At 46.6% G+C, this 14,534-nt stretch overlaps 1 protein-coding gene across 8 annotated transcripts in view; it reads left to right on the top strand.

Moving 5' to 3' along the window:
- Window positions 1–14,534, top strand: part of LOC117581052 — a 36,158-nt gene that overhangs the window by 9,611 nt on the left and 12,013 nt on the right. For all 8 annotated transcript variants that reach the window (XR_004573624.1, XM_034267913.1, XM_034267941.1 and 5 more), the window contains 8 exons: window positions 3,567–4,098; window positions 4,177–4,484; window positions 4,546–4,721; window positions 4,782–4,926; window positions 5,007–5,172; window positions 7,468–8,377; window positions 8,434–8,906; window positions 13,997–14,444. Coding sequence is in view for 7 of the 8 variants with exons in the window: in XM_034267913.1 (XP_034123804.1) it covers window positions 3,904–4,098; window positions 4,177–4,484; window positions 4,546–4,721; window positions 4,782–4,926; window positions 5,007–5,172; window positions 7,468–8,377; window positions 8,434–8,906; window positions 13,997–14,444 (2,821 nt within the window). In the remaining variant the exon portion in view is untranslated. The remainder of the gene's footprint in view (window positions 1–3,566; window positions 4,099–4,176; window positions 4,485–4,545; window positions 4,722–4,781; window positions 4,927–5,006; window positions 5,173–7,467; window positions 8,378–8,433; window positions 8,907–13,996; window positions 14,445–14,534) is intronic.

The raw sequence follows: 14,534 nt of genomic DNA on the forward strand, positions 1-14,534 counted from the left end.
ATGCAGCAGAAAGTGCTTCCTGGGGAAGTGGCAACTACGGCAGTGCGTTCATAAATCAGAGTCCATTGCCCTGCGCCCAGCTTTAAGTGCCCGAGCACGTACCTGATTACAGGAAACCAAATCGAAGAAAAGTTTGGCCCTCAGAGGGGTGGGCGGGTGACCACGGTTAAAGCCTGATACTGCTCAATTTGCACGCACTGGACAGCAGGGCGCAGCTGGGGGTGAATGGAATCAATTGTCCCGCACAGATTTAGGGCGTGAGAACGGGCGGGGAGCTTTCGGGAAATGGCGGCTCATTTTGTATTTATCAGGGTGGCAGGAGACGCAGCCACGTCTGGCCTGATGGCGGCATAAACTTTTATTTCAATGAGAGTCATGAGCCATTCCATTCCATTTCAGCTGCGCCTAAAAAATAGGCATTCATTTCCTCGTGCTTGCCATTTCTGACTCAAAGTTTCGTAGGGGACTATATCTTATAGGTACAGGCCTTCCTGTCCTGTAGCTCGCCGACAGGTCTCTCTGTAGATGCTGATCATTGGGATGTTCCAAAGGCAGAGGTCGATTTTGAAAGTTTCACGTGACCCACAAATGTAGGAAATAAATGTAGAGTAACAGTTGCAGCCACTGACGTAACGGAATGGTAGAACAGAATGGTAGAATGGCCGAGGAATGTGTGGCATTTTGAAATGAAATGCGACTGTTCTAATTTTGTCTCTGGTTGGATTGCTCCTGTTGTGGCTCGTACTCGTGCCCTTAAATATTTATTCGAAAAATGAGCAGCTTAGCGGACCCCAGCACACACACACACACATACGCTGACACGCAGAGCCGCAGAGCCGCACACTTGCACCAACCATCGCATATATTATTAATGCTCCCCATACGCTCCGGCTCCAGCACCGTCCGTGTGGTGTGCCTTCTGTTCCGTCTGCTCGAGGCCCCGAGAATTGGCTGAATCGCTCGATTTCGCTGCTCCTGCTGCTGTTTTGGCTTTTGCTGTGCCTGGATCTGCCGGGGCCTGTCTGCCTACTGCCTCCTTCCTCCTGTCTCCTGTCTCCTGTCTGGCCCTGCTTCTGCCTGTTGCGGCCTTCGGCCTATTATCATTTATTTAGTTAGTTATTTACTTGGAGCGAAAGTCGGCAGCAATATTTTATTTTCATTATAGTTTTGCGGCGAACAGCATCCATATTTATCCATCCGACAGAATGTGAAGTGGGAAATTGGAGTAATCGTGACTCCATTGCTTAGGACTAGCACAAGGAGTCAAAAGATATTCTGCTGCTTAAAGTCACAAAGAAAACTATTTTAGGTTTCGCCAACAGTTTAACAATCTTCTTTCTGCATTGCGACTTTAGTCGATAAATAAAATTAGGATTTAATATGTAACCAACCACTTTGCACTATTAAACGGTCAAATGTCTTTAAAGGCATTTTTAGCAAATGAGACTTTTCAATTTAACCGATTTGATTGCCCCATAAAGCTTGCTCTTGCCGCTTGCTATTTGTATGTGAATTTATTGAGAAATGATTTGGTAATGGGAAAGAGTAGGTGGGACTCCTAAGCATATGTTCTATGATAGTAGTAGTCGCATACCCTCTCCTTGCATGGGAATCCGAGTGCAGGCATTCCTGCCACCTTGCCACATGTGTGCCCGCTGTTTGCCGCTTGGTTAATATTCCTATTCGGTGCAACAATAATTGACCCGCACAATAAATCAGGGAGCTCAACTCCCTGCTATCGTACTCCTTTAATGGCAGTCATTTGCCATTTGTCCACAAGGACTCTCGTTTCCAGTGTCCAATAACAACAGCCCAATGGAAGAGCAGACCCGATGGCGGCCAGACCAGAAGGAATTGTGTTTGCATAGCGCCATTAATTTGCCACCCACTGCCCTGCTCAATTGCTGCTCATGTCCCCATGCTTGGGGGAATTTTGTGGGTTGACAGCTTTGACGAAACGCTCCCTCCGAATGTCGGAAATTGATTAATAATGGGGTTAATCGGCAATAACGATCACTCTTAGACAAGCTAAATTGTCTGCCCAACATGAGTGCACAGCCCCAAAACCCAACCCCAACCCCAACCCCAACCCCAACCCCAACCCCACTATTTCCGTACGTATTTCCGATTAAAGAAGCCATTAAGCATGAGCAGGTGCCAAAGTGAGGTATTTACAGGCTCTGCTCGTAGAGCGCAAGTGTCCATTGTAGTCCTGTACAAGGAATCGTATGTGGCAGGCAGAATGAGCTGTGGCGTCCGTTCAGACTCCAGTCAACATGTCGCCCACAGTGGCCTCACCAGTGCCCATAGCTTTGAGGGTACTGCAAGTCCTTTGGCAAAGAGAAATCATAAATTGATTTCTCCACTACTTGTATTCTGTGCTAAGCTGCCCACTTTTGGCTTTCAGTTCTCTCAGTTGACTTGTTCCCAGCAGTTTACTCTGCAGAGGGAATCAAATATTTTTGAGCAATGATTTTCCTTTTTATTGCGAAATGTCTGACAATTAAATTTGCATTGTTTCGCCACGATGCATTATGTTGCTCAGACTGTCAAGGCGCACATCGAACTGAATTTGTTAGAAATCAAATAAGGAAATCAAATCAAAGTATAGGAAAAAGATGGTGAAGGACGATGGAAAGTGACAGCGTTGAAGGCTGCAGGGTTCGGTGATCAAGGGATGGGGCCTCAGCAGGGAACGGCATACTAACCAAAGGAAACGCAGAGAGGACTACTCGTACGTACTGCCCTCAGTCCGCAGCCGTTTTTCTAACGAGCAATTTAGCAAACTCACTGAAGCGGAATTAATTGCAATCGATTTTGTTTGGCGGGCAACCAGACAAGATACATGCGGCAGGCGGCAAGTGGCAGCGGAGGGCGTCTTCATTAGCGCCTGCACCAAGACCAGGACCAGGACAAAACCCAGAACCAGAACAAGGGCAGGAATAGTGACAGGGACAGGGAGAGGGACGGAGACACGGACAGGTATATGCGCCAGTGAGCTCTTTTATGTACATTTGTTTGTCTTAAAGCAGAGTTGATCTACTTTAAACTGCTGCTTTATCTCTGAAGTTTATTTTGACAAGTAATTTCCGTAGAACCTAATGTGGCTTGGAATGCTTTCGCCTTTAATTTATCTCATGAATATCACGTACATCACACGCTAGCGTATGCTGCGGGAGCATACATATATGGATATACTCGTATGTAGGTCCTTTATTCGAATGAAATGGATGGGAAACGGATGCTTGGGTGGAATGCGTATGGAATTCTGATCGTGCTCGGACTCGTACTCGCTTGCCATTCCAAGCGATTGGACCAAATGTTTCAATCGAGAACCCAGTCAAATGTTAACACTTTCTGACTTGCCCGCTTGGTCCTACGAATGCAGGAAGCTGTCTCCCTGCCGTCTGTGCATATCCCTCGCTTGCTCATTGGCAGGACGAAACTTTTCATGTCTTTTTCTTTTTTTTTATGTTTGGGGTTATTCAAAAAGTTTCCCCTCCGCAGAAGACCATAAATACAAATTTTGCTCTTTTCAATTTTCAATTTTCAATTTTTATTTGCAGCTGAATCGAAGGGATCAACTTTTGGCACGCTATGCCCACGACGACCCGTCGGGTTGCGGGTGCGGGGACTCCCATTCGTATTCGCCCAGAGAGCGGGCATAGATACGGGCACAGATAGAAGCTGAAGTGGCAAGGCCTCGGGCTGCTTCGAATTGTTTCTGGTGGAACCGCGACGTGAGCGAAGATGCTGCTTGATTTCAACCAAGTTAAATAAACCGGCCAAGCACACAGGCACGCACACAGGCAGGCACGCACGCACGCATAAACAATCACAACCACAGGCCGGAAAAGTGGAAATAGGACTTTTGAACTAAAGGAAAGATAGAACGAAAGACAAATGGCTGCGCCCATCGACGAGAGTGTGCTGAATGCACTGAAGGGGGTGACAACGAAGCAGACACGCCTGCCCAAGCCGCTGCTCATCAAGATCTATGTGGCCAGCCTGAAGCAGGAGTTCAACCAGGAGCGCCGCATGCTCCTGGAGCTGGTGGGGCCCGAGCTGCAGAGCCTCTACGACGACCGTCAAATCGAGGTTAGTGCAGCATCCCGTAGACCAGTAGACTCGCCTTTTGGGCTGATTCAAGCGACTTTCTCTCTGGCATTCACACAGCTGGAGTTCGTGGACATGCACTTTGGCACTGGGGCACTGGGGGTCAACCAACTGGAGCGAGATCCCTATTTGATCGAGGACTACTTGCACGAGATCGACACCTGTCATGCCCACACGAAGAGCGTCTTCTTCCTGGCCCTCATCGGCGATGGCCTCGGCCGCCTGCCGCTGCCCACGCATCTGGACGAGGACATCTATGCGGAAGTGTTGGCCGACCCTCAGACAACGCCCGAACAGGAGGCTCTTCTGGCCAGGTGGTATGAGATGGATGCATCCAAGGAGCAGCGCCAACTGAAGCAGGACTATCGGTGTGTAAATTTACTTAGGCACTGGGCAAAAGCTAAAACCTTCCCTTGAATACCACTTTAGAGTACTGCCCATGGATGCCTGGCTGAGCGAGTCCCAGCAGCTGCAGGGGATGCTGGAGCAGGCCCTGCAGAGTTTTGTTCAAGGACCAGGAGTATCAGCGCGATCCGCAGACTTCCTGAAGCGGGTGCAACAGCTGAGGCGCACGCAGATCGAGCGCGAAGTGGAGCAGGCAATGGGTGAGCACTTCTCTATCTCTTCACCTGTCAATCTCCACAATCCCCGCTCTATTCTCGCAGCGCTCTCCAGCGAGAAGATCTTGGCCGTGTTTCGGGAGCGGGCTGCACAGAGCAGCAAGAGGGATGTGGAGGCCAGCGACCGGCTTCGCAAAATCAAGGACGAGCTCACCATGAACCTCTCCACGGACAATCACACAACTCTAGTGTAAGTGTAACTCCCAACTCCCAGACAGGGTGAGGAAGGGTCGATCTCATTGTGGTTATTGTTGTCTTCCCACCAAACAGAGTGCCCGGCAGTGCCTCCTGCGAAATGATCGACCCCGACAATGAAGACCACGAATCCTATCTCAGCAAATTTAAGAACAAAGTCACCGACAAGCTGCGCCTGCTGATCGAGGCGCACATCACCAATGATCCCGATGTAATCAAGGGGAGGAAAAAGACTGTTCAGGTGAGTGAGGCGAGAAGGCGCTGGAAGGCGAGAGTAAGTACCCGCCAAGTGCTTCACCGTATTTTACCGTGAACTACCTCTATTGTATCTAGTGGCAATAGAGATCGACTTGGAAGTAACCACATTGTATCCACAATGAACAATTTATTGGAAATACGAAATGTTTTGGCTTGCTTATTCCGATTCAGCATCAATAAGCACAGAAGATGTTTTTGTTGGTTTCACTTTTATCTGTTTTCTCTGGTAAACATTTAAAGCCCTTACAAATAGTTGTGTTTAGCTGCTTTTAGCCCGAAACATAAGGGATCTTCAACTCGGTTGGGCGGACTTTGCGATTCATGTAGTGACCTTTTATTTTCGTTTATTTCCCTTTCACATCCTGCACCACCTGAAATCAAATAAATTGATGGACTAGACGAATGCACTAAAGTGGCTTCCAGCTGAGTGGCAGGGGCGCCCTACATATTTGCGGATCTGAACAGATTTTATATCAAATCTAACCTTGTTAAGGATGCCCACCACTTCTGCCACGGCTCCGACATCAGAATCAGGAGAATCCGGACATGAAACATGTCGAAAATGGTCGGCAATTGCAATTTCGAGCAAATATTCAATTCCACTGCACGTGCGAGCAAGAATCTTGAGAGCTGTGCTTGAAGGAAGCCGGAAGGTGGGCAAATGGAAGGTGGGCAGGTGGCTGGAAAATTACGTGTAATCCTTGCATATGACAGTTGTCGAAATTGAGTTTGTAAGAGATTTCCTGCAATGAAAATCCATTGCCATTGCCTTTGCCATTACAATTGAGTTTCCCAAAGAGAGCAGAGAGCAGTAGAAATGGGTTGGCTCAAGGTTTCAGTTCCGCTTGGATCGCTTTCCGTTCCACTCTGGGGCTGTATGAGTCGCATTTCATTGCATAAGTCGCGCCCTGCCTGGCCCACTCTCTCGGATGGCTTTTGTTAAAAGCATTTAACATTTTAGCTCGGTCGCATGCGAAGGACGACGCGTAACCGGAACTGGTTTCTAGTCTGGGCCATTAGCGGACTTGGAATGGTCGGAGCTCCCGCCCAGCTCTGCTGACATATTAACACACTTACACTTGGGCACAATGTAGCCACGCCCAGGTCGTCCCCTTGTTTGTACTTAACGGTGCAGCAATATGCACTGCTCTCAGTCTCTGTCCTGGCTTGGATAAGAGCGCGGCAAAGGCATATCCTGCATCCCACCCACTCTGACAAAATTTTGTGGCATTTTTAGCCGCAACCAAGAAATATGCAAAGTGTGCCCTGTCCTGCCCATACCCCTCCACATCATCATCATCCTCGACTGCACCTGCGGCTTCTGCACCACATTGTGTGAGCAACTCTTGTGCGGCGAGGCAAGACCTTTGGCACTCGAATGGAATGAAATTAAAACAAGTCAAATGCTGCCAACTAATTAAGCAGCAACTGTGGAAGCCTTAAAGCGTTCACGAGAGGGGAAGCATTTTTCTGACAGCTCCTCCTGCCAATATTGATTTAGTAGCCCAACCCTCGAGAAATGCATTTCGCAGAAGCTGTCAAATGAGATTTGCCAAGCGAAAGCTGCTTACAATCGTCGGGTTTGGGCTTGAACCAGAGAGTATGACTGAGCCGCAGTCTGATCCTGGCAAGGATGCTGGCCCTTGTTAGTGGCCACCCGCCACTCTACTCCACCACGCTGCAGTCTAGTGCTCCAGTCCATGCCATTCCACTCAGCAGGTGACACACACAGAGGTGCAGGTAAACAAAGTTACGAGGCAAGCAAGCACCCTGAATGCCACTCACATTCAGACTCATGAAGATGACGACAATGATGTGGTGACGAGGTCTGGTCCTGGCCCAGCAGTCCCAAACGAAAGCGGCTGATACCCTGACATATACATGTGTATGTATAAGCCTCGGCGGAAAGTAATGAACGAGCTCTAAGGGGGGTGGTGGAGGGCATCTGGCCTGAGATGAATTGGCGTGCTGGACGGAAGGATGTGTGGCGAGGTGAGGTGTTTGCCAGGATATATGTACATATGTGGCGTGGCTGGCAAAACCAATTACTGACAGACCAATGCCGGCACCGACTGAAGAGCTTAAAAATGAATTTCTATGCAAATCTAAATTATGTGCATGTGTGGGCGCACAACGAATTTTTCATGTAATCCACAATAATTACAATCTGTACGAGTGCCGTGAAAAGTACGAGCTGAGCGTAGACCCTAGGTACTGCTTTAATCTACTCTTACTTGACGGAAGTCCATCTGTTTCTGTTCTGTTTTTGTGGTTGCAGGAAATCTTTCACGAGCACGCCACTCATCTGCGCATCCTGCGCGATCACGTGGAGAGCGCCGCGCTCATTGAGTCGCGAGTGCCGCAGAAGCTGCGGCAGAATCTGATGGCCAACTTCAGGAACGGGAGCCGCCACGCGCCGTACTTCATCTGCGGCTCGGATGGCAGCGGCAAGAGCGCCCTCATCAGCACCTTGTACGGGCAGGTGGGCAGTTGGTTCGTCTCGACGAGGGTCCATCGCGTGATCCGGTTTGCCAAGGCCACGCCGCGCTCGGCCTACAACCTGGAGCTGTTGCGAGTGATCTGTCAGCAGATCTCGATTATATTCAACATCCCGGAGGGGTACTTGCCCAAGGACGCATCCTTCGACCCGCTGTACATCAGCACCTGGTTCCAGAACCTGCTGCGCCGCGTCGAGGACATGAGCAACGACGTCTTCTTCCTGTTCATCGACGACCTGCACCTGCTCAACCCCCTCGACTGCGACATCGTGACCGCCCTCTCCTGGCTGCCCACCTCGCTGCCCTGGAACGTGCAGATCATCTGCAGCTCCACCACCCCCGTCGAGCAGCTCAAGTTCACGCCCATGCAGCGGGACCGCTTCAAGTCGGCGGAGTACCAGTTCGACCTCAACCTGGGCGAGTACGCCACGGAGCTGCGGCGACCCCCCCAGTGCGTGCCCGAAGTCAGCTTCGTGCTCTACGTGGAGCAGCAGTTCGACGGCCTGGAGCGGCACTACGGCAGGCAGGCGGTGGGCGGCCTGGCCGCCTACATCACCTGCTCCGAGTACGGGCTGAGCGAGACGGAGCTCCTGGAGCTGCTCATGCCCACCGATGATCCTGAGTCGCTGATCGACACCAGGAGCGGACACTTTAGCTTCGCCACCTTCAAGAAGATCCACAGGGAAATGCGTGAGTAGTGGGGAATCGGGTGTGTGCATTCTGACATCACATCGGTTTTATTGTAGACAAACTGCAGCTGCTGCACGACAAGATCATGTCCGGCAAGGTGCTTGTGCAGTGGCGCCACAACTACTGTGCGGTGGTGGCCAAGCGAAGGTACATGGGTGGCCAAAGGACGCGCAACCTGCACATGGAGCTGGCCAACCTCTTCTTCCCGCAGGACGAGGACGAGAGCACGCTGGAAAACGAGTCCACGCAGAGTGAGACCAAGTCCGTGGTCAGCCTCAAGGACAGTCTCAGGGAGCGCGATCTGCACCACAAGGACAGGGAGCGCGAGAAGGACAACGTCTCCGCAGGCCGCAAGTCCTCCTCCACTCACCACAACGACGACACCTCCACCTTCTACAACCCCATAGCCGCCGACGTAAGCTACAGCATGCGGCACGTGGAGGAGAGCTGGCACCACCTGATGCGCTCCGACGACACGACTCGCTTCAAGCAAATCGCAGTCTGCAACTTTGATTTCCTGCTGGCGGCGGTAAGCTCTTGGCTCTCTTTCCTTCCGTCAATCCCCAGTTAGTTCTGGGGAAATGATGGCTGTATTCATTTCCCATGGCCCCCTCCTTGAGCAATCAATGAAATGCAATCAACTCTGTTTTTCTGGCAGCTGAGAGCTGAGATCTGAGAGCTCTGCTTAATTGCCTGCCTAATTTGGCAATCAAATTGTCAATTTTCATTAAGCTTCATGTTCCCCAAATATGGCTAGAGACCCAAACAGAGACGGTGCTCATTCAGACGGACAGTCGGATAGACTGCTATGCAAAGAAGTGAATGGAGAAGCCTGATTTGGGTGTGGCATGAATGAGCCATTTGCGAAAAATATGATACAATGTACATGTGTACCCAAGAGCGTTCCTTAGCGTTAATTAGCGTTTGAGTGACTTTAAATGGGTTACTCTATATTTGTAGCTACATGTACGAGCATACATAGCAGAATGGCCAACATGGATAATAACATTTGAACGGGTAATTTTTTAAATGTGTCTACTCCGACAGCTATGTAGGTCCAGGCGACCATTTGGGACATGCTGAAAATGTATAATCCAACTAAATATCAAACTGCTGTCAGCCCATTCCCACGCTCCCTTTTGCACGCGTTGCATCCGACAGGGGGACAGAGGCAGAGACAGGGCTGGAAATGATTTCTTTCTCTATTTTTTGTATACCCGGTACTCGAAGAGGTAATAGGGAATATTGTATTTGTGGTGTATATTTATGACAGATGTAGAAAAATTGTAAATTGTAATTTTCGAAAAACACATAAGGTTATATACATACTTACATACATATGTATATGTAACTGACTGAGTACAGAGTGTACAAGTTGTTTGTCGTCGTCGTTTGTTTTTATCTCTTTCAGATTTTTTTACGTTTCGGCTTATTCATTTATGCAGCCACTCATTTATTCAGTCAGACAAACTCATTATTCAACCAAATTTCGCAACCCCCACTCTCTTTGTGTGTGTGTGTGTGTGAGGCAATCGAATTTAAGTGTTTTTGCCATGCAGTCTTCTCTGAAATATGCAATTTACGATGATTTTTTTAACGTCAACGTTTTGCCCTGTTGAGAGCGAATGACTGAACAGACAAAGTTGCAAATAAAACGAGTAGGAATGGGAGACGCTTCTTACGCGTCACAACTTTGATACCCGGTACTCAGTCAGTATGTATGTATTTGTACATACATATTTATGTAGTTTTAGTGTGATTCATACATACATACATACCTTCTTTTTTTTCGAATTTTTCATTTTACATTTTTTTCTACATCTACAAACACTTCTCATGCCAACACGCCGTTTTACTTCAGTCCCCTCTGATAGATCCTTCCCTAGAGCAGCAAACTGCATGAGGCAGAATGTGCGAGCAAGAAATAGTGACAACGATAAAAAAGCATAAGCACAGCTTCCGGAAGGGTGGGGGGAAGCCACTGCATATTAATTTATTCCAGAGACCGTAACTGTTATAACTTTTAAAGTAAAAATTGCAATCTGAGAATTATTTTTAGCTACGAGTAACACTTATTTTTTAACTTTTTCAATATAAATCAGAAATAAAAGTTATTTTTAATTTATACTTTTAAAATAAAAAATAAGAGTTAATTATGATTTTTTTAATTAAAATCAAAAATAAGAGAAATCAAGGAAACTTCGCCCTTGAAGGACATGCGATGTATCACATGAAAGGTATTCTCTTAAGGGTAAGAAATATACATACATTCATGAGAGCACACCACTCAGTTCAAAGGATAATCAATTTTACTTTTATTGCCAACTTTTAAAATAAAAGTTACGGAATAACTCTTATTTTCAACTTTTCAAATATCAATCAAAAGTAAGAGTTATCTTAAAAAAAAATTAAAAATAAGAATAAAAATCATTTATAATATCTTGGTGTAGGTCTAATAATGAACAAGCGGAAGCATTTGCACAACATCTGCACTCTGTGTTTCAGCCAAACGATATAAATAATTATACAACAGAGACTGAAGTAGAAAAATTCCTTGAGTCACCCTGCCAAATGAGCTTGCCTATTAAAAGCATTAAATATGAAGAAGTTGTGACAGAAATCAAATGCTTGAACAATAAAAAAGCACCAGGCCCTGATAAAATAGACGGTATCACCCTAAAAAGTTTACCACCAAAATGCATTCGGTTTCTCACTCTTATATATAACGCGATTCTCAGACTAGACCACTTTCCAAGTCAATGGAAATGTGCAGAGATCGTTATGATCCTAAAACCAAACAAAATAGAAACGGAATTGACATCATACCGTCCCATTAGTCTGTTGACAATTTTCTCGAAAGTGTTTGAAAAAATACTATTGAAGAGAATGTTACCAATTTTAGACGAACTTTCCATCATTCCTGAATACCAATTCGGATTCAGGAGGGGTCATGGGACCCCTGAGCAATGTCACAGGGTTATTAATGATATAGTTTCGGCATTTGAAAACAAAAAATACTGCACTGCTGCATTTCTTGATGTTCAACAAGCGTTCGATCGAGTCTGGCACAAAGGTTTGTTGTACAAGATAAAGAAATGGCTACCTGCTCCGTACTATTTATTAATCAAATCATATCTGGCTAGAAGATGCTTTTACGTGCAGCAGAAAACCGATAGTTCATCACTACTTCTCATCAACTCAGGCGTCCCACAAGGAAGCGTATTGGGACCAATTCTCTACANCAACAGAGACTGAAGTAGAAAAATTCCTTGAGTCACCCTGCCAAATGAGCTTGCCTATTAAAAGCATTAAATATGAAGAAGTTGTGACAGAAATCAAATGCTTGAACAATAAAAAAGCACCAGGCCCTGATAAAATAGACGGTATCACCCTAAAAAGTTTACCACCAAAATGCATTCGGTTTCTCACTCTTATATATAACGCGATTCTCAGACTAGACCACTTTCCAAGTCAATGGAAATGTGCAGAGATCGTTATGATCCTAAAACCAAACAAAATAGAAACGGAATTGACATCATACCGTCCCATTAGTCTGTTGACAATTTTCTCGAAAGTGTTTGAAAAAATACTATTGAAGAGAATGTTACCAATTTTAGACGAACTTTCCATCATTCCTGAATACCAATTCGGATTCAGGAGGGGTCATGGGACCCCTGAGCAATGTCACAGGGTTATTAATGATATAGTTTCGGCATTTGAAAACAAAAAATACTGCACTGCTGCATTTCTTGATGTTCAACAAGCGTTCGATCGAGTCTGGCACAAAGGTTTGTTGTACAAGATAAAGAAATGGCTACCTGCTCCGTACTATTTATTAATGAAATCATATCTGGCTAAAAGATGCTTTTACGTGCAGCAGAAAACCGATAGTTCATCACTACTTCTCATCAACTCAGGCGTCCCACAAGGAAGCGTATTGGGACCAATTCTCTACACCCTATATACGGCCGACATGCCAGTTACAAACAACTGCACTGTTGCAACATATGCTGATGATACAGCCGTTTTAGCCACAAGAACATCTATAAATGAAGCTTCTGAAGGTACTCGAAGAGTAAATAGGGTATATTGTATTTGTTCGAATAACGGTTGTATGTAACGCACAGAAGGAAACGTTTCCGACCCCATAGAGTATATATATATTCTTGATCAGCATCAATAAACGAGTCGATAGAGGCATGCCTGTCTGACCGTCTGTCCGTCCGTCCGTCTGTCCGTCTTGTTTGTCGGCTAGTTCTCAGAGTCTATAAGAGGTAGAGCCACCAAATTTTGCATCCAGACTGCTGTATGCTCACACTGAAACCAGTGTATTGCAATAATTAGCCCGCCCCTTCCGCCCCCGCAAAAGGGCGAAAACATCCCAAATCTACAATTTTGAAGACAAAGGAAAACTAAAAACGCCATTTTGTAGGGAATGACCATATCTATCAGAATGGGACCAGACCAAATTGGGATCCGATTGGATCATTATTATGGGCACAGTGAAAAAATTAATTTGCAGTGGCTAAACCCATCCCGTCCCGCATATATTTTTTTGTTTGCACATTCTCTCATTCACACTCTGCTTCGCGCAGACACGTCTCTGCCTCTGCCTCTGCCGCGTCTCTGCCGTGAGGGTGGCGAGCTAAAGGAGCGTGTTGGCGTGAGTAGTGTTGTAAATGTAGATGAAAGAAGAAGAAAAAATGTAAAATTTGACAAATAACCGCTAAGGTGCAGAAGTAGTACTGAGGACCGGGTATAAAAGTTGTGACGCGTAAGAAGCGTCCCACACGTCCCTTTCGTTCAAAATTGTGGATCTGAGGGATTTTCGCCGTTTGTGCACTTGTAACAGTGTGAGCAAACATAAGTCTCGATGCAAATCTTAACAGACATAGCAATATCGACTCGTATCATTGCTTATAGAGACGTAAACGCTTATTTGTGTGTGTTCCGTTTTTCGAGCACAAATACAATATACCCTACTTACTCTTAGAGTACCGGGTATACAAAGAATGAACCAGTTTGCCGTAATTAATGAGAACTAATAACAGTCTCGGCAGCACGCAGAATCCATGCATACTCGCGACTGTACGTACATACATATGTATGTATATGAAAAACCGTAAGAAGACTTGAAGGTTCGAATAGTTGAGGGCACCCTTGACAGTAGCTTGCTAAGAATTCTTTATACTCAATATATGGCCTTGAATACCCGATCATGGCGTAAAGAGGGTGGAAAAGCACGAGAGAAATGTAATAAGTAGCGTCAAGCAACGCAGAAATTTAATGAAATTTAACGAGCTGCAATAAGAGAGAGTAGAGGCTCGATAAGAGTTGCATAAACTTTGAATGTAATTGTCCCTACAGGACTTCAGAGATGTAGTTAGATATTTAATGAAATTCCTGCATCGTTATGTTCCCTTATGGTATACCTTGATTATTGCCTTTGAAGATAAAATACTGCCCTACAGAGTAATGTTTGTTTAAGTGTCAGAGTATCTAAGTAAGTTTCAATGAGAACTCATTCGCTATTAAATATTTGTCGTATTGATTCAATCTGCTTTATGCTGTAATAAATTTTATAGACTTACTTTTCTGTCTTCCCCAACTGCAATCTAGGTTCAAACGGTCTCGATCAGCTATCTGCGCTGCCTGATCGAGCACGTGCGATGCTTTATCCTGGATAGGGACATCGAGCTGATCTACTACACGATACGCAAGTCCAGCGACGTACTAACCCGCGACCCCATGCAGCTGGGCTCTCAGCTGATCTCGTGGCTGCGTCCGATCAGCGAGCACGATGACGACGACAACTCGCTGCTCAGCATGACGGTGCGATCGGCCACGGCCTGGTGCGACGGATACGCCGTGCCGTTGCTGGTACCCCTCACGGGATGGCTGCCAGCACCGCTGCCGTCGCAGATTCGCACCATGACGGTGTCGGGTACGGGCGTCATACGAGCCGTCTGTCTGGCACCCTCGAAGCAGCACCTAATCCTGGCCACCAGTTCGGGCGAGGTGCAGCAGTGGCACATCATGAGCAACTCGCTGGAGCACATCTTCAAGGGTGAGTCGCGCCGTGTCTTGTTCCGCGTAATGTCCTGCCATTAGGCGAGCTAATCATGCGACTCCATTTGCGATAACGCCCCACCCCCTC

This window comes from Drosophila guanche, unplaced genomic scaffold, assembly GCF_900245975.1.
Source record: "Drosophila guanche unplaced genomic scaffold, DGUA_6, whole genome shotgun sequence".
NCBI classification, from domain to species: domain Eukaryota; kingdom Metazoa; phylum Arthropoda; class Insecta; order Diptera; family Drosophilidae; genus Drosophila; species Drosophila guanche.